Source organism: Heterodontus francisci, chromosome 31, assembly GCF_036365525.1.
Source record: "Heterodontus francisci isolate sHetFra1 chromosome 31, sHetFra1.hap1, whole genome shotgun sequence".
Lineage (NCBI taxonomy): Eukaryota > Metazoa > Chordata > Chondrichthyes > Heterodontiformes > Heterodontidae > Heterodontus > Heterodontus francisci.
The window spans coordinates 54,246,397-54,266,604 of record NC_090401.1 but is presented as its reverse complement, the minus strand read 5'-3'; the positions used below and the strand labels follow the sequence as shown (position 1 = coordinate 54,266,604).

The window sequence follows — 20,208 nt, the reverse complement described above, 5'->3', positions numbered from 1 at the left end:
AGGGAATACACACTGGTAACCACCATGCTCGAATCACTGGGTGACAGTCATGTGACAGGCCCACCAACTGTGTGCTTAAGCTGGTGTTTTCTCTGCAGCTACATACTGACAAGAGAAGACCCATTGAGGACCCTCCGTCCTCTCTCTCCAATCCATCTTGCAAGCTTCAAATCCTGCCTGTTGACCGTGACCACTGAGGCATATCCCTGCTGCAGACAGAGACTCCTTGAAGGAAATTAGCCACACTTCTGTCTCCCAGGGAACCACCAAATCAGCCATCCACATCTTCAAACTGGAAGCCTCACGACCACCAAATTCAGCTTGAAGCCAGCCTAGTCACCAACATCCACAGACTGTATACGCCTTTTATTGATTTGGATTCCAATTCAACCAATCTATCCTTCCCCACTCTGTAACCTATTTGTGTGTGTGTGTGTGTGTGTGTGTGTGAGAGAGAGAGAGTGAAAGTTGGAGTGTAGTTTATTATTTCACTTAGATCGGTTTAAGTACAATAAATCTAACCTCTTTCCTTGTTCAGCTCGAGAAAACCTGATTGATTAGTTCTTTTTATGATCACATACCTAAACAATTAAACACACTGCATTGGCAAGTATATCCACTTCAAAAAGAAATAAACCTGTTGTGGTCAAACAAGGAGGGGGAATTCGACCCCTCCTCAACTGATCATAATAAAGGTTTGACTTTTTCAGGGGGTTTACAGATTTAAGAATAAGAGGTGATCTCATTGAAACCTACGAAATAATTAAAGGGATAGGCAAGGTAGATGCAGGTAAGATGTTTCCCCTGAAATAAAAACAGAAAGCGCTGGAAATACACAGCAGGTCTGGCAGCATCTGTGGAGAGAGAGAGAAGTAGAGTTAACGTTTCAGGTCAGTGACCCTTCATCAGAACTAGCAAATATTAGAAATGTAAAAGATTTTAAGCAAGTAAAGCAGGGGTGGGGCAAGAGATAACAAAAGAGGTGTAAATAGGACAAGGTCACAGAATAACTGACCAGAAGGTCATGGAGCAAAGGCAAACGGTATGTTAATGGTGTGCTGAAAGACAAAGCATTAGTACAGATCGGGTGTTAATGGACTGAAAACTGAACAGCCACAAGCACAAACATGAAAAAAGAGTGGGTAGGCACAGTAGAAACAAACTGAACAAACTAAAATAAAATAAACACAAAAAATATATTTAAAAAAAACTAAAGATAAAAGTAAAACGGGGGGCCCGTCATGCCCTGAAATTATTGAACTCAATGTTCAGTCCAGCAGGCTGTAGTGTGCCTAATTGGTAAATGAGATGCTGTTCCTCGAGCTTGCGTTGATGTTCACTGGAACACTGCAGCAATCCCAGGACAGAGATGTGAGCATGAGAGGAGGGGGGAGTGTTGAAATGGCAAGCAACCGGAAGCTCGGTGTCATGCTTACGGACTGAGTGGAGGTGTTCCGCAAAGCGGTCACCCAGTCTGCGTTTGGTCTCCCCAATGTAGAGACCACGTTGTGAGCAGTGAATACAGTATACTACATTGAAAGTAGTACAAGTAAATCGCTACTACACTTGAAAGGAGTGTTTGGGGCCTGGGATAGTGAGGAGAGAGGAGGTAAATGGGCAGGTATTACTCCTCCTGCGCTTGCAGGGGAAGGTACCGTGGGAAGGGGATGAGGTGGTGGGGGTAATGGAAGAGTGAACCAGGGTGGCACAGAGGGAATGATCCCTTCAGAATGCTGACAGGGGAAGGGAGGGGAAGATGCCTTTGGTAGTGACATCACGCTGGAGGTGGCGGAAATGGCGGAGGATGATCCTTTGGATATGAAGGCTGATGGGGTGGAAAGTGAGGACAAGGGGAACCCTGTCACAGTTCTGGGAGGGAGGGGAAGTGGTGAGGGTAGAGGTGTGGGAAATTGGCCGGACATGGTTGAGGGCTCTGTCAACAACCGGGGGCGGGGGGGTGGTGGGGACAGGAATCCTCAGTTGAGGAAAAAGGAAGACATATCAGAAGCACGGTCATGGAAGGTAGCATCATCAGAGCAGATGCTTCGGAGATGGAGAAACTGGGAGAATGGAGTGGAGTCCTTACAGGAGGCAGGGTGTGAATAAGTGCAGTCGAGGTAGCTGTGTGAGTCGGTGGGCTTATAATGGATATTAGTAGACAACCTATCCCCAGAGATGGAGATAGAGAAGTCAAGGAAGGGAAGGGAAGTGTCGGAGATGGACCATGTAAAGGCGAGAGAAGGGTGGAAATTAGAAGCAAAGTTGATAACGTTTTCCAGTTCCGGGCGGGAGCAGGAAACGGCACCGATACAGTCATCAATGTACTGGAAAGAGAGTTGGGGGGAGGGAGCCAGAGTAGGACTGGAACAAGGAATGTTCGACATATCCCACAAAAAGACAGGCATAACTAGGGCCCATGCGGGTACCCATTGCAACATCTTTTATTTGAAGGAAGTGAGTGGAGTTGAAGGAGAAGTTGTTCAATGTGAGAACAAGTTCAGCCAGGCAGAGGAGGGTGACAGTGGATGGGAACTGGTTGGGCCTCTGCTCAAGGAAGAAGCGGAGAGCCCTCCAACTGTCCTAGTGGGGGATGGAGGTGTAGAGAGATTGGACATCCATAGTGAAGAGGCGGCGGTTGGGGCCAGGAAACTGGAAATTGTCAAAATGACGTAGAATGTCAGAAGAGTCACGGATGTCGGTGGGAAGAGACGGGACCGGGGGAGAAAAGATAGAGTCAAGATAGGAAGAAATAAGTTCAGTGGGGCAGGAGCAGGCTGACACAATGAGTCTGCCGGGACAGTCCTGTTTGTGGATTTTGGGAAGGAGGTAGAAACGGGCCATCCAGGGTTGCGGCATTATGAGGTTTGAAGCTCTAGAGGGAAGATCTCCAGAGGAGATGAGGTCAGTGACAGTCCTGTGGACAGTAGCTTGATGTTCGGTGGTGGGGTCATGGTCCAGGGGAAGGTAGGAAGAAGTGTCTGAGAGTTGTTGCTGAGCCTCTGCAAGGTAGAGGTCGGTACGCCATACAACATCAGCACCACCCTTGTCTGCAGGTTTGATCACAATGTCGGGGTTAGACCTGAGAGTATGGAGTGCAGCAAGTTCAGAGGGGGACAGGTTAGAGTGAGTGAGGGGGGCAGAGAAATTGAGATGACCAATGTCTTGCCGACAGTTTTCAATGAAAAGATCAAGAGCGGGTAAGAGGCCAGGGGGAGGGGTCCAGGTAGAGGAAGAATGCTGGAGGCAGGTGAATGGGTCTACTGGTCGGGGGGAGGACTCCTGCTCAAAGAAGCGAGCTCGGAGGCAGAGGCAACGGAAGAAGAGCTCAACGTCATGCCGAGCGCGAAATTCATTGAGGTGGGGGCGTAAGGAGATAAAACTGAGTCCTTTGCTGAGTACAGAACATTCAGCGTCAGAGAGGGGAAGGTCAGAGGGTATAGTGAATAGACGGCAAGGGGTCAGATCAGAAGGGGTGGGGTCAGAGGGAAGTGAAGGGGAAAAAGGATCTGGAGGGGCATCAGTCCCATCAGCTGCTGGAGCTTGCGTTCCTTAATATCTGAAAGGAAAAAAAAGGAAGAAAGGAAGATGTGTCCCCTGGTTGGGGAGTCTGGAACCACAATTTCAAAATAAGGGGGAAGCCACTTAGGACAGAGATGAGGAAAAATTTCTTTACTCAGAGGGTTGTGAGTCTTTGGAATTCTCTAGCCCAGAGGGCTGTGGAAGCTCAGTCATTGAGTATGTTTGAAGCAGAGATTGACAGATTTCTAAATACAAATGACATCAGGGGATATGTGGATAGTAGTGGTTCAAGGAGGCAGCTCACCACCAGCTTCTCAAGGGCAATTCGGGATGGGCAATAAATGCTGTCCTAGCCAGCGATGCCCACATCCTATGAAAAAAAAAACTCAAAATGAGGAACAGACAATTTTCATTCACTATTTGCATCAAAATACTGATCTAACTGAATGGCGGAGTAGGCTGGAGAGATTGACTGACTTACTCCTGTTTCTCGAAGAGCTGTTGGATGCATAGCAGGAGGAAAGGATAATTGAGAAAGAAAATTTAAGGCGTTGAATTACATCACAATTCCAAATGGCACCAAGTCTAATCAAGCGTTTTGGGGACAGACTGTCTTCGGAGTCAACACATCCATTTGAACTTTGACTAAACTTTTGAAAAACTGTCCTTATGGGGCTGGGTTCCAAAATTTGGTGGTGAACGGTCCCGTGAAGCATTTTACTGCGTGAAAGATACAAGTTGGTGAGGTTTTTATCTAAGAATGTACAGCGATTTCATTTTTATAAGGCAAGTGGTCAGGGGCATTAGGGAGGGGTTATTTATAATTCGCATGTCCTGTTCTGTCGGACTTGCTCAGGAAAGCAGCTGGAAGGGGAGATGCAGTACTTAAACATTTCAGTAAACACAGCTAATCCCCACCCAGCATGCTCCTGCAGAGATCCTCTCCCTCCCTAGTGATCCGCCTTGTTGTAGTTACAAACACTGGGCGAGGGGGAACCATGGATGACTTTCAGCCGGCAGACGAGGTAACATTTTCTAGTTGAATAACAAAAAGCACGCGTCCGATTCGAAACCACTTTGCTTTGTTTTTTTTTGAAGTTTAGGAGGAGAGGGTTGTTCCAGGGACTTCCTTCCCTTTGTATCTTTTCTTCCTCTTTAGATTTATCTGATGTCAGTTTCATGCAAGCGGAAATGCCAAATTGCGGATCCTGCCCTGGAGAATTGGGGCTCTTGTGTACGAGATGCGAAGTATAAAAGTCCTAAAAAGGAAGGCTCATTGTTTTAGGGCGAGGGGGGGGGGGGGGGAAGGCACGGCAAAGCTTGGCGTACGTTCACTTGTTCATGTGTTAACGCCCTGGGGTCGAGATAGGCCGAGCTGACTGACCCCTGTTGTGTTGGCTTGGAGTTACGCCTGGTCTGCGGATGGACCGGGTGTATTATCTCCCACTTGTGCCCGGGTCCTGTTCCAGAACAAAGCAAGAGAAAGAAGACAATGACCTGGGAGGGCGAGGAGACGACTGTGGGGGAAAACATCCCAAATGTCACGCTCGTCGTTTTTCCATAAGAAATGGTTGGCATGTGACGCTCTTCAGAGAAATTACTTTTAAGGTCAGGCTTTTAAAATCATTGTCTAATTTAGACAAGTTTTTCCCTTTTAACAATAGCTGGGACCATATGGAGTTAAGATACCGACCGAGCTAGCTTTGATATTTGTTCCCCGGAGGCGGTGAACAAAGAATTTGTCGAGGCAAAAACTCAACTGTTGTAGGGGAGAGTGAATTGATGTCTTTGTGTGTTTGTAAGGAGAAATACAAGGTAGAGGCGAAACAAGGTGGTGACCAGGACAATCAGGCTTTTTTAAATTTCCAAAATATACTTTATTCATAAAAATCTGTAAAAATTACATTACCAAACGGTTTCAAACAGCACCAAGTCAAAAATTACAAACAGTGCAAAGGAGGTCCGTTTCCTTCAATACAATCATGAGTTGCCTCACAACCCTTCCATTTCATTGTCATGCCAGATACATTTTTACATTTACAGCAGACAACATTTTCCCGATACAGGTCGAGGGGTTTCCCATGAATCCAGCCCCTCAGTCCAGCTTGGTGGGGGGACCTTACACAGTGGTCTTTCCCCATTGAGCCTTTGCTGCGACTGCCCCAAGCTTTAGTGCGTCCCTCAGCACGTAGTCCTGGACCTTGGAATGTGCCAGTCTGCAACATTCGGTCGTGGACAACTCTTTTCGCTGGAAGACCAGCAAGTTTCGGACAGACCAAAGGGCGTCTTTCACCGAATTGATGGTCCTCCAGCAGCAGTTGATGTTTGTCTTGGTGTGCGTCCCTGGGAACAGCCCGTAGAGCACAGACTCCTGTGTTACAGAGCTGCTTGGGATGAACCTCGACAAAAACCACTGCATCTCTTTCCACACCTGCTTTGCAAAGACACATTCCAGGAGGAGGTGGGCGACCGTCTCTTCCCCACCACAGCCACCGCGGGGGCATTGTGCGGAGGGGGTGAGATTTCGGGCGTGCAGGAAGGATCTGACGGGGAGGGCTCTTCTCACCACCAGCCAAGCTACGTCTTGGTGCTTGTTTGAAAGTTCTGGTGATGAGGCATTTCGCCAAATGACTGACGGTCTGCTCGGGGAACCATCCAACAGGATCCACCGTCTCCTTCTCCCGTAGGGCCTTGAGGACATTCAGTGCAGACCACTGCCTGATGGATCGGTGCTAAAAGGTGTTTTCCCGCAGTAACTGCTCCACGAAGGATAGGTAGTACGGCACAGTCCAACTGGATGGAGCGTTCCGCGCCAATGTGACCAGGCCCATCCTTCACAACACTGGGGACAGATAGAACCTCAGCACCTAGTGACACTTGGAGTTTGCGTACTGGAGGTCTACACACAGCTTGATGCAGCCACACACGAAGGTAGTCATCAGGCTGAGGGCCATGTTGGGTACATTTTTCCCGCCCTTATCCAGAGGTTTGAACATAGTGTCCCTCCGGACCCGGTCCATTTTAGATCCCCAGATGAAGCGGAAAATGGCTCGAGTGACCGCCACGGCGCAGGAGTGGGGTATGGGCCAGACCTGCGCCACGTACAGCAACACAGTGAGCGCCTCGCACCTGATGACCAGGTTCTTGCCCACAATGGAGAGAGATCGCTGCCCCCACATTCTCAGCTTGTGTTGTACCCTGGCTACTCGCCCCTCCCAGGTTTTGGTGCACGCCCCGGCCCTTCCGAACCATATCCCTAGCACCTTCAGGTAGTCTGACCTGACTGTGAAGGGGACAAAGGATCGGTCAGCCCAGTTCCCAAAGAACATGGCCTCGCTCTTGCCGTGGTTAACTTTGGCTCCCGAGGCCAGTTCGAACTGGTCGCAGATGCTCATCGGTCTGTGCACAGACAGCGGGTCCGAGCAGAAGACGGTGACGTCATCCATGTACAGGGTTTTTGAGAGGGACATTGAGGTGGGCTTTTAATGTGATTAATAGGTCATGAACATTTAGCAGTTATATCAAGTTAAGGAAGACCCATTGAGGTGGTCAAGTGTGGCATATTATTTTATACCAATGAAGTTACATGGCTTGAATTAAGTGAAGCCAAGCACGTGTTTGCTTGGTCTGCTTTTAGAGACATCACAAAATTACATCTGCAAAAGACCAGATCCAATCCAGATGACAAACTATTGTTACAGCTCAGGGTTAAACGATCCTTCAGAGAGATATTGGACATAGTCAGAATAACTCCTATGAGGAGAAATTGAGTGGAATGGGCTGATGTTTTGTGGAGTTTAGAAGAACGAGAGATGATCTCATTGAAACATGTACATTTTTTTTGGAGGGCCTGACAGGATAGAAGTTGAGAGATTATTTTCCTGGCTGGAGAGTTTAGAACAGGGATTCCCAACCTTGTTGTTTCCGAGACCGCCCCCCCCCCCCCCCCCCCATCCTGTGTTATAAAAATTCCATGGACCCCCTGTAACACAAGTATTTTTACTGTATAATTAGTTATAGAATTTAATTATTTTTGTTTTACTTACAACTCAACTGCTATCCTCCAGTCTTTCTCCATCTTGGGCTTAGATTTCCTCTTTTTTTCTGCAATCCAATTGACCAGAAAAACTCAATTATTCTTCAGTTTGCCAGCTCTTTGGACCTTAAGAAGCATTTTAAAAAAATATAAATACTGCACAAATATGGTACTGCAGGGAAGCAAGCATGGAAATTGCAGAGGCACTGGCCATAATCTTCCTTAGATACAGGGGCAGTGCCAGAGGATTGGAGAATTGCAAATAGAACCGTACAAGCCTTAGAAAAGTTACGGCACAGAAAGAGGCCATTCAGCCCATCATGTCTGTACTGGCTGAAAAAACTAGTCGCCCAATCTAATCCCACCTTCCAGCACATGGTCCGTAGCCTTGCAGGTTACAGCACTTCAGGTGCAGGTACAGGTACCTTTTAATTGAGTTGAGGGGTTCTGCCTCCACCACTGATCGAGGCAGTGAATTCCAGACATCTCCCACCCTCTGGCTGAAAAAATTACATCCTAGTTCAAAAAGTGTTTCAGGATAAGCCAACAACTGCAAACCAGTCAGTTTAACTTGAGGTGGGAAAGCTTTTAGAAATGATAATCCGGGACAAAATTAAGTCACTTGGAAAAATGCAGATTAATTAAGGAAAGCCAGCGCAGATTTGTTAAAGGCAAATTGTGATTAACTAACTGGATTGAGTTTTTTGATGAAGTATCAGAGTTAATGAGGGTAATGCGGTTCATGTAGACTTCCAAGGGCATTTGATAAAGTGCCTCATAACAGGCTCATCAGCAAAGTTAAAGCCCATGCAATAAAAGGTACAGTGGCAGCATGGATACGAAGCTGGTTGAGTGAGAGGCACCAGATGTGTTGGTGGATGGTTGTTCTTCCAGAGTTTTTCTTCTTCTTTGGCCTCCTTGTCTCGAGAGACAATGGGTAAGCGCCTAGAGGTGGTCAGTGGTTTGTGGAGCAGCGCCTGGAGTGGCTGTAAAGGCCAGTTCTAGAGTGACAGACTCTTCCACAGGCGCTGCAGATAAAATTGATTGTCGGGGCTGTTACACAGTTGGCTCTCTCCTTGCGCTTCTGTCTTTCTTCTTGCCAACTGCTAAGTCTCTTCGATACGCCACTCTTTAGCCTTGCCTTTATGGCTGTCCGCCAGCTCTGGCGATCACTGACTCCCACGACTTGTGATCAATGTCACAGGACTTCATGTTGCCTTTGCAGACGTCTTTAAAGCGGAGATATGGACGGTCGGTGGGTTTGATACCAGTGACGAGCTCGCTGTACAATGTGTCCTGAGGGATCCTGCCATCTTCCATGCGGCTCACATGGCCGCTGGCTCAGTAGGGTATATACGCTGGGGATGTTGGCCACCTCGAGGACATCTGTGTTGGAGATACGGTCCTGCCACCTGATGCCAAGGATTCTCCGGAGGCAGCAAAGATGGAATGAATTGAGACATCGCTCTTGGCTGACATACATTGTCCAGGCCTCGCTGCCGTAGAGTAAGGTACTGAGGACACAGGCTTGATACACTCGGACTTTTGTATTCCGTGTCAGTGCGCCATTTTCCCACACCCTCTTGGCCAGTCTGGACATAGCAGTGGAAGCCTTTCCCATGCGCTTGTTGATTTCTGCATAGAGAGACAGGTTACTGGTGATAGTTGAGCCTAGGTAGGTGAACTCTTGAACCACTTCCAGAGCGTGGTCACCAATATTGATGGATGGAGCATTTCTTACTTCCTGTCCCATGTTAGTTTTCTTGAGGCTGATGGTTAGGCCAAATTCGTTGCAGGCAGCCGTAATCCTGTCGATGAGACTCTGCAGACACTCTTCTGTGTGGGATGTTAATGCAGCACCTTCAGCAAAGAGGAGTTCCCTGATGAGGACTTTCCGTACTTTGGTCTTCGCTCTTAGACGGGCAAGGTTGAACAACTTGCCATGTGATCTTGTGTGGAGGAAAATTCCTTCTTAAGACTTGAACGCATGTGAGAGCAGCAGGGAGAAAGATGATCCCAAACAGTGTCGGTGCGAGAACACAGCCCTGTTTCACACCACTCAGGATAGGATAGGGGTCTGATGAGGCACCACTATGCTGAATTGTGCCTTTCATATTATCATAGAATGAGGTGATGATACTTAGTAGCTTTGGTGGACATCGATCTTTTCTGGTAGTCTGAAGAGACCACATCTGCTGACAAGGTCAAAGGCTTTGGTGAGATCTATGAAAGCAACGTAGAGGGGCATCTGTTGTTCGTGGCATTTCTCCTGTAGCTGGCGAAGGGAGAACAGCATGTCGATGGTGGATCTCTCTGCTCGAAAGCCACACTGTGCCTCAGGGTAGACACGCTTAGCCAGCTTCTGGAGTCTGTTTAAAATGACTCGAGCGAAGACTTTCCCCACTATGCGGAGCAGGGAGATTCCACGGTAATTGTTGCAGTCACTACAGTCATCCTTGTTCTTATAGAGGGTGATGATATTGGCATTGCGCATGTCCTGTGGTACTGCTCCTTCATCCCAGCACAGACAAAGCAGTTCATGGAGTGCTGAGAGTATAGCAGGTTTGGCACTCTTGATTATTTCAGGGGTAATGCCATCCTTTCCAGGGGTTTTTCCACAGGCTAGAGAATCAATGGCATCACTGAGTTCTGATTTTGTTGGCTGTTTGTCCAGCTCATCCATGACTGGCAGAGACTGGGCTGCATTGAGAGCAGAATCAGTTACAATATTTCTCTTGGAGTACAGTTCTAAGTAGTGCTCATCCCAGCAGTCCATTTGCTTGCATTGGTCAGTGATTGTGTCCCCTGATTTAGATTTGAGGGGGGCGATCTTCTTGATGGTTGGCTCGAAAGCTCTTTTGATGCTATCATACATTCCTCTGATGTTTCCGGTGTCAGAGGCCAGCTGAATACGACTGCATAGGTGTTGCCAGTAGTCATTTACACAGCGCCTGGCTGTTTTTTGTACAGTGCTTCTGGCTGCTTTAAGTGCTACAGATGCTAACTCGCTGGGTTCAACAGTGGTTTCTTGTAGTTCAGCAGTGCAATGCGCTTAGCGGCCATGACAGGTTCCAGCTCTTCAAATTGAGATTGAAACCGGTCTGCATTCTGCTTCTCACGTTTGCCAAAGGTGGTCATTGCTGAGTCATAGATGGCGTCTCTGCTGTGGGCCCACTTAGTCTCCGTATCCCCTGCAGGAGTGTTTTGAAGGGCTTTTTCAAGTGAATTTAGAAACTTATGTAACAGCTGTGGATAAAAAATTGTTAGTGTTGATGCGCGTCCCTTCTGCTTGGAGTGATGTAGCTTCTTTGGTTTGAGTCTAACTTTGCTGCACACCAGGGAGTGGTCGATGTCGCAGTCCGCACTATGGAAGCTGTGTATGATTTGGACACTGTTTATAGAGGCTCGCCTTGTGACGATGAGGTCCAGCTGGTGCCAATGACGTGATCTTGGGTGCCTCCATGAAACCTGGTGACAGGGTTTAGTATGAAAGAACGAGTTGCTGATGGAGGTTGTGATAGGTACACAACTCAAGCAGTCTCTGTCCATTCTCATTCATCCTTCCAATGCCATAGCGCCCAAGGCAGGAGGGCCATGAGTCATGGTCGGCCCCAGAGTGGAGGAAGATATACAGTGTTGTTCCCCAGGGGTCAGTATTAGGATCACTTCTTTTCTTGATTATATTAATGATCTAGACTTGTGTGTGCAGAGCACAATTTCAAAATTTGCAGATGACACAAAACTTGGAAGTATTGTGAACTGTGAGGTGATTAGTGATAGACTTTAAGAGGGCACGGACAGGCTGGTGGAATGGGCTGGAATGTGGCAGATAAAATTTAATGTAAAGAAGTATGAAGTAATACATTTTGGTAGGAAGAGCAAGGAGAGGCAATACAAAATATAGGATACAACTCTAAAGGGGGTGCAGGAGCAGAGGGACCTGGGTGTACATGTGCACAGATTGTTGAAGGTGGCAGGGCATGTTGAGAAAGTGGTTAATAAGATATACGGGATCTTGGGCTTTATAAACAGAGGCATAGAGTGCAAAAGCAAGGAAGTTACTATGAACCTTATAAAACACTGGTTTGGCCTCAACTTGAGAATTGTATCCAATTCTGGGCACCACTCTTTAGGAAGGATGTGAAGGCATTAGAGAGGGTGCAGAAAAGATTTGTGAGAATGGTTCCAGGAATGAGGGACTTCATTAATGTGGATAGACTGGAGAAGGTGGGGCTGTTCTCCTTAAAGAAAGTTGAGAGGAGATTTGATTGAGGTGTTTAAAATCATGAGGGGTCTGGACAGAGTAGATGGAAACTGCTCCCTTTAGCAGAAGGGTTGAGAACCAGAGGACACCAATTTAAGGCAAATGGCAAAAGAACCAAAGGCGACATGAGGAAAAACCTTTTCATGCAGTGTGTGATTAAGATCTGCAATGCATTGCCTGAATGTGTGGTGGAAACAGATTCAATCATGTCTTTCAAAAAGGAATTGGATAATTATCTGAAGAGAAAAAATTTGGAGGGCTACAGGGAAAGGGCAGTGGAGTAGGACTAGCTGTGTTGTTCTTGCAGAGCCAGCATAGAGACAATGGGCCAAATGACCTTCCGAGTTGTAACCAATGATTCTATAACTCTAATTCTCAACAGTACAGCAGACATTAATTCGGTGGGGGGGGGGGGGGGGTGGGGGAGGGGTGCAGGGGAAGATCAGAGAAATAACATGTGGGGTAGAACTAAGGATTAATCAAGTGCAAATTGAAAAGAGAATCTTGCCAACTGATTTGATGCACATTATCATGCCACTGGGGGAACAAGAGATGAAGCTTTCAGGCATGACCTCTCTTTCTGACATGGATTCTCAGTGCTGTTCACCAAGTAGACTCAATGTCTTATCTCCTTGTCCTACCCACTCCCTCCCCCCATCTGGGGTTTCCTCTACTCACTGTCCAAATACCAAGTACCGCCACTGGCTCACGCTTGGATCAGCCTGTATTTTTTTCCGTTTTGCTCCACTTCAGTCAAAACCTGTGTGAACAGAGACATCCAGCTCTGATTCAATCTCATTGGACGTCATTCCTTGATTGCTACAAATTCACATCTTGTCAATGAAGTTAACGGTTTAAAAAATTGCCCCCAATGTAGGTAGGTGGTAGGAGAATGGTGGGGACGTGATAGGGAATATGGGATTAACATAGGATTGGTATAAATGGGTGGTTGTTGGTCGGCACAGACTCGGTGGGCTGAAGGGCCTGTTTCATTGCTGTATCTCTAAATAAATAAAAATAAAAAAGAATCAGAATTCACAACTTTAAATGTGTACCCTCACCAAGAAACTGAAATATTTGAATTGGACAGGTTGAAGGGTTCAATGGGTGAATGGGACAAGTCAAGCGGTCTGCACATTCTTATATTCATAGAGCATCCCTTAGTTGGTTAGGATACAGGACTTATTAGAAACTTAGCCGCAATTAGCATGGTGCTGCAACTGTTTAAATTCATCTCAAGTTTGCAAACTAATTGAAACATACATTTATTAAGCATGACTGTAGATAAGTCAGTAAGTATTCATTTTATGCTACTGGAAAATACAGTTGCTTTATTTTTGAACTCATTAAACACAGACTATGATGGTCACCTTGGCCTCACCCATTTCTCATTTCTCTTCCAGACTGCTTTTGTGGTTGATGATGTAAGCACCATCATCAAAGAAGTGAGTGCTATTATATTTTTATAACATTTTATATGCTAGACTGATCAGTTTTGGCTTGTTGATACTTGTCCCTCTTAAAATTTCAGGCAGTGGAAAACACAATTGGAGGGAATGCCTACCAGCACAACAAAGTGAATCAATGGACATCCATGGTGGTGGAGCAATGTCTGAACCAACTCACCAAGTTGGCCAAGCCTTTTAAATACATCGGTGAGTGACTAAGGGTTAAATATTTAATGAAGCTTAATTTTTAAAAAAACTTCTAAGTGAAGTATTAAACAAAAACACTGCAAGTATATTGTAGTGAGTGCTCTCACTGGAAAGATGAACTAGCTAGGTGGTAAGATCTCCATATAATAAAAGCAAAATACTGCGGATGCTGGAAATCTGAAATAAAAGCAAGAAATGCTGGAGATCTGGCAGCATCTGTGGAGAGAGAAGCAGAGTTAACGTTTTAGGTCAGTGACCCTTCTTCAGAACTAGCAAATATTAGAAATGTAAAAGGTTATAAGCAAGTAAAGCAGGGGCGGGGCAAGAGATAACAAAGGAGGTGGTGTAAATAGGACAAGGTCACAGAATAGCTGACCAGAAGGTCGTGGAGCAAAGGCAAAGAATATGTTAATGGTGTGTTGAAAGACAAAGCATTAGTAGGGTGTTAACGGATTGAAAATTGAACAGCTGCAAGTACAAACGTGAAAAAAAAAGTGGGTGAGCAAACTGAACAAACTAAGATGAAATAAAATTAAACAAACACAAGAGAAAATACATAAAAAAAAGAAAAAGAAAAAAATAACTGAAAATAAAAGTAAAATGGGGAGTCCGTCGTGCTCTGAAATTATTGAACTCAATGTTCAGTCCGGAGATGCTGTTCCTCAAGCCTGTGTTGATGTTCACTGGAACACTGCAGCAATCCCAGGACAGAGATGTGAGCATGAGAGCAGGGGGGAGTGTTGAAATGGTAACAACCAGAAGCTCGGGGTCCTGCTTGCGGACTGAGCGGAGGTGTTCCGCAAAGCGATCACCCAGTCTGCGTCTGGTCTCCCCAATGTAGAGGAGACCACATTGTGAGCAGTGAATACAGTATACTAAATTGGAAGTACAAGTAAATCGCTGCTTCACTTGAAAGGAGTGTTTGGAGCCTGGGATAGTGAGGAGAGAGGAGGTAAATGGGCAGGTATTACACCTCCGGTGATTGCAGGGGAAGGTGCCATGAGAAGGGACAAGGTGGTGGGGGTAATGGAGGAGTGGACCAGGGTGTCATGGAGGGAATGATCCCTTCGGAATGCTGACAGGGGAAGGGTGGGGAAGATGCCTTTGGTAGTGGCATCACGCTGGAGGTGGCGGAAATGGCGGAGGATGATCCTTTGGATATGGAGGCTGATGGGGTGGAAAGTGAGGACAAGGGGAACCCTGTCACGGTTCTGGGAGGGAGGGGAAGGGGTGAGGGTAGAGGTGCGAGAAATGGGCTGGACACGGTTAAGGGCCCTGTCAACCACAGTGGGGGGAATCCTCGGTTGAAGAAAAAGGAAAACATATCAGAAGCGCGGTCATGGAAGGTAGCATCATCAGAGCGGATGCGTCGGAGACGGAGAAACTGGGAGAATGGAATGGAGTCCTTAAGGGAGGCAGGTTGTGAAGTGGAGTCAAGGTAGCTGTGGGAGTCAGTGGGCTTACATTGGATATTAGTAGACAGCCTATCCCCAGAGATGGAGATAGAGAAGTCGAGGAAGGGAAGGGAAGTGTCAGAGATGGACCATGTAAAGGTGAGAGAAGGGTGGAAATTAGAAGTAAAGTTGATGAAGTTTTCCAGTTCGGGCGGGAGCAGGAAACGGCACCAATAGAGTCATCAATGTACCGGAAAAAAAGAGTTGGGGGAGGGGGCCAGAGTAGGACTAGAACAAGGAATGTTTGACATATCCCACAAAAAGACAGGCATAACTAGGACCCATGCGGGTACCCATTGCAACACCTTTTACTTGAAGGCAAGGTCTCCACATTGTTTCAAATCAAGATAGCTTAATGCTTCAATTCCATCAAATGCCACCTTCAAAATTGTATTTTTAAAATATCTGCAGCTAAGTACCAAGAGGCCCAAACCAAGTGTAGGTGACTAGCTCCCCCTCCTCTAGCAAAAGCATCTTTTCAGAATATACAACCAACACACTTCAAAGTGATCTCAACGTGGAAAATCCCAATTTGTAAATTTGAAAACTGATGAGCTGATTTTAACAAAATATCACTATTTGGGTAGAATTTACAATCATCCGCTCCCCTCCCTTACTGAAACAGAACTTAAAGACTGTGTTAGCTCATTAATACATTCTACATTGACCCAGTTTGGACCCTCTTTCCATTTTGTGCACAACTGCAGCAGTCAGAACTAGTTGCAATTGAAATACATGGGTGCAATGTTTGAGATATGGAGTAAATACGTAACAAAGTGAATGCGACAAAGCAGCTTAAACACACAAAAATTGAAGTGTTTAGAAAGATGAGGAAACATTTGAGAAATGTCTTTGTGCCATCACTAGGTATATGATATACATACAGCCTGAGCACCAGTTAGCAACCGCTAGGGAGTATTTCATGTGGACAATGAAAATACAATATTTTCACTTTCTAAATGGCAATTGGCAACCGCTCAAAGTTCCTGCTGGACTCAATTTTTTTTTTCTCCCAATTTCAGTGACCTGTGTGATAATGCAAAAGAATGGAGCAGGCTTGCACACTGCTAGTTCATGCTTCTGGGACAATTCTGTCGATGGTAAGAAAAAACAGAGCAGAGTCCTTGCTATTGGGAGAGTTGGTACATTGTTGCAATTAATTGCACATAGGGTGAGTTGTAGGTGCAGAAGTTGAGTTTTAAATTTACAGCTTGTTCTGGTAACTGCCTAGTAGTGTTCGTGAAAAAGCCCAATACAGTTTAAACAGAATTCCGCTGAGATCGTGACCTGGAATTTGCAACTGTAATGACAGCGAAACTGCCAATGCTTACGGTCATTGCTCTATGAAACAGACAGCAACTGCTGGCATCTGCATATTTGCCATTAAATGCGGGAATCCAGAATTTGCAGTGTGATTCCCTGTTCCACCACAGGGTGCACCATTGAAATCCCCACAAGTGGCAATCTTTAGAAATCACTGAATTACTGAGAACTTCCCCTTTTAACACTGCAATATTGCTGTTAAAAAAAGTTATGCCTTGATGAATTGTAACTGGGCTTTAATGGCATATTAAGCCGTAGCTACTGCTGAACCACCTCTCTGGCCCTGGAAAATTAATTTCCTATTTTAGTAATGTCAATTTTTTCCCATGATAAATTTCCACTTCTAATGTGTATGTCCCAATCTTTATTTTCCTCTCAAATAGTGAAGGATAATCAGTGCATTTTACTTCCTAGTTTGCTGTGTGAGAATTGTTCAATAGGATTGGCTGCAGAGCCTGCTTGATGACATATCTTATTGGACACCTGGAGATCCCTTTGACTTGGCGCCAGATTTAAATTAATGTCGGGAAAGGGGAAAATCCACACCAGAGATCGTTCGATCCTTGCTGGCAGCTTTCTTCAAGGTCAGTGTCGAGCAACGTCACACAGCTGTAAAATCCAGGCTACTATTTCAACTAATACAGACTGCTGTCCACAGTTAATATCAGACAATACTAATACAGTCAGGAGGAGTAAACATGGGCTCTTAATAGCTGACTTCAAAGTAGCAGTGAATGGGCCAAGTTTACAAAAACAAAACAAGAACAAACAAGATTTTCACTCATTCATCGCATTTGTATTACATATTTTCCAGAGCTACAGAATTTAGCATCAAGTCAAGTGAGAGACTTTGCTCTCACTGAACTTGACAAATCAGGCTCCTTTTCTTAGTTTTATCTCCTGTTTTGGTAGCAATTCATTAAGTACATGCAGGGGATGTCAGTCCCACACGACCACTCCAAATGGCCATTCTTCATAAGGAAGCCTAAGAATGTGAGGATCAGCAGGCTACTTAATTGGGCACAACTTCTAATACTCAGCGTGGTCATATCCTCAGCAGACATTACACTGTTCAACAGGGGGCACTTTATAGATAAGAGCTAGAAACCTGGTTGACTTGGGTCCCCTCCTCTCTGTAGGATTATAGAGTGATTGCATCTAACTCGTTAGAGCGGATATTAAATTTGGGATCTTGTGGTTTATACTGCACTGAACAGTGCACTTACTCACTAAGCCAATAGAAACAGCTTCTGAGACCAATTTTGTGTGGCACATAATAGTGCTGCATGCCGTCAATATTCAGTTCACTCTTGAATGCATGAGTGCAGATTGGGCATTTGTACAAAGTCTAGCAAGTAGGTTGCCAGTGTGAATATGCCAAAAGGGAGAAAATGTAAGGCCAGATTTTGTGGTTAGTGACAAAGCAATGACACACACCACTGACCTCAAAGAAAACTGCCCAAAGATCTCATGATCCCTTTGCCGTGATTTTCCCCCTTTCCTGGCTGCAGTTTAAATCTGGTGTCAAGCCAATGGGATGTCTTGGCGTGCAGCAGTGATGTCAGCAAGCAGGTAAGCAGCCAATCACATTGAAATCTTCACACAGAGTAAACCAGGAAGTTAAAAGCATGCAATAGCCTTCACTTTTAAATTAAATTTTCAGATAGTGAAATAAATGATTGGATTAGAAGTGAAAATAAAAAGATAAACTTTAAAAAAAAAATTAATATGTGGAATGTGTTATGGAGAACTTTAATGACATTCCACAAATATAAAATCAGCCTTTCAGGGACAGTGAAGGTGCTTAGCAGTCAGTATGAAGTTGGTATGCCAGTGACATCTCATTCAACAAGGTGTAACTTTTACAAGGGGTTTTTACAGCGAGATCAATAGCCAAGAGTGGAAGTTCATCAATTCAATTGATTTCCATTGGGTGGGGTTGCGGCAGGGGAGCCTCAACACACTCTCTGTGGAGCATAGACTCCCCGACAGCAACTTATGGATTTTCACGCTTGTGTGGACTCAGAAGTTGCTGTCAGTTTCAGTGGGCCAAATTAACATTCATACAGAAAATTGTCCTGAAGGAAATAGACATTAATGTATGGGAAATGTGTTGCTACTGAATAATAAAAAAAGGTTTGCACTTCTTAGCCTATTCTTGTAACTGCCATTACTGACTGCTCTTTTTGCTTTTAGGAAGCTGCACTGTCAGATGGGAGAACAAGACCATGTACTGTATTGTTAGCATCTTTGGCCTTGGTGTCTAGACCCTCCTTCAGTTATTACTGCATTTTGTCTGGGGAGCATTTTAAAATTCTCTTTTATTTGCACTACATGCTGATTTTTTTATCAATAACTAACTGAAATTAATGTTAATAAAGAGTGGATCTTACTCAAAGAATGACTTATTGGAAATTACTTGCATTTTAAAGCATTGGGATTCATTTCTGTTACATAATGTCAGAGCAGGGGTGGTGTTCTATTTATATAACTTACTGGGTGTAATATTTGGTGCCTTGTGTAACATTTCCTCACTATCTCTAACAATTTGCATCACCCAAACTGAAGCTACTACCAGACGCTCGGGGCAACAGCTGTGTTGCTCAGTTTGAGATTTTGTTTAAAACTGATTTACCCAAATAGGATGTTTTCAGTTCTCTTTCTATGTATGGTCCATTAAGGCATAGAAATGAAGCTGTGAAAACAAAACTCAAAGCAGTGTAGAATGCTCTGAACCCTAGGCTAATGCTATAACCTAGAATTATTTTATATGAAGTATAATACATTTATAAACCAGCATATTTTATGTTGACATTGGAAGAGAAACAGAAGTACAATTAGTAGTAACTCGTACATGCTGCCTAGGGACAACTCCCTAGATTAATGCGCCATTCAGGGGTACTCTGCTACACAGACAAGGTTCCAGGATCAATACCTCAGCTGAACTGATCTCAGCTAACAGCAAACTACTTGCAGTTAGCCACAGCATTCCAAGCTTGGACAGAGCGCCTGGGGGCTGAGGTGGAAGGAGAAAGAGAAAACAATTATTCTAAGTGTTAATCACTGTCCAGTGACTAGTTCTGTATGGTGCATATGAATAGATGACGAATGAGGGGGCAGGAGGTGCAAGTAAGGCTCGGCTCTGCTGCCCAAGGACAAGTAGTCTGCCAATACTCAGCATCTGAGCTCACCCATAAAAGAATGATTGTTTGAGTGAGCCACAGAAATTCAGCTGGGCAACTGTGGAACAGACTTTGGCATGAGGAAGAAGAAAAAAACTAATCAGTAGACACAGCAAGACCAATTCATCAGAGGTCATTTTAGGGTATTGCATATTTCATATGGCACATGATCTGAGAGAGGACAGTAGTAAGGATGCAACAACTGACCCCTGCATCTTTTGTTTTAAGAGGGTGATCGGAATGGGGGTTGGTGGAAATCAGCCATGGTTCTGCTCGACTGTTGTCTAGTGATTTATTACTGGAGGCATGTATGTGGGGGCATCCAGTAAGAAAAAGATTGAGCTTGGTTGCAAGGAATAATCTGCCAAATTTCACTTGGAAGTAACAGGCATATGGGCAAGGTACCAGAGCGTTACACATGGGACTGCACTGCAGCAAGCAATAAATGGCTTCAGAAAAGTGGGGACCAACAAAAGAAAAGCAAACAAGAAAGATTACCATGGAAATGTTTCTTGCAGAAATAATCCTAATTACTTTTAGCAGTTCTGAATCCAGTTATTTATTCTGCAATATACGAGTGAGAAAATAAAGGGCAGCTTAATCAGAATTTCTTGAACAGGAATCACAATGATCTCCATTAAAATTTTTCAATAGTATCGTTAAGACTACTTTGTGCAGCTCTATTCCTATAAGCCTATAACCTTAAGATCATAAACCAAGGTACCTGGCCTTCACTTAGCCAATTCCCACGAAGAGGTAGATTAATACCAGCTTT

General features: G+C 45.0%; 1 protein-coding gene across 5 annotated transcripts; it reads left to right on the top strand.

Moving 5' to 3' along the window:
• The first annotated feature begins 4,445 nt into the window (after window positions 1–4,445).
• On the top strand, window positions 4,446–18,646 carry LOC137347284 (dynein light chain Tctex-type 1). 5 transcript variants are annotated; one of them, XM_068011648.1, is made up of 5 exons: window positions 4,446–4,544; window positions 13,223–13,264; window positions 13,351–13,474; window positions 15,951–16,099; window positions 18,448–18,646. In XM_068011648.1, exons 1-5 carry the CDS (start codon window positions 4,518–4,520, stop codon window positions 18,613–18,615), a joined length of 510 nt encoding a protein of 169 aa, XP_067867749.1. In that variant the 5' UTR covers window positions 4,446–4,517; the 3' UTR covers window positions 18,616–18,646. The 5 variants fall into 5 exon arrangements, with proteins under 5 accessions (XP_067867749.1, XP_067867753.1, XP_067867752.1 ...); XM_068011652.1 differs by having other exon boundaries at window positions 4,459–4,544; window positions 15,951–16,028; window positions 18,448–18,603; XM_068011647.1 differs by lacking the exon at window positions 4,446–4,544 and adding an exon at window positions 4,814–5,127.
• Window positions 18,647–20,208: the final 1,562 nt, after the last annotated feature.

Bases quoted from the DNA above. Each gene is read 5' to 3' on its own strand.
- LOC137347284 (XM_068011647.1), top strand. From the start codon at position 4,942: ATGGACCGGGTGTATTATCTCCCACTTGTGCCCGGGTCCTGTTCCAGA. The intron at 13,265-13,350 runs GTGAGTGCTATT...TTAAAATTTCAG, and splicing joins TAAGCACCATCATCAAAGAA to GCAGTGGAAAACACAATTGG. The intron at 16,100-18,447 runs GTGAGTTGTAGG...TTTTGCTTTTAG, and splicing joins TGCAATTAATTGCACATAGG to GAAGCTGCACTGTCAGATGG.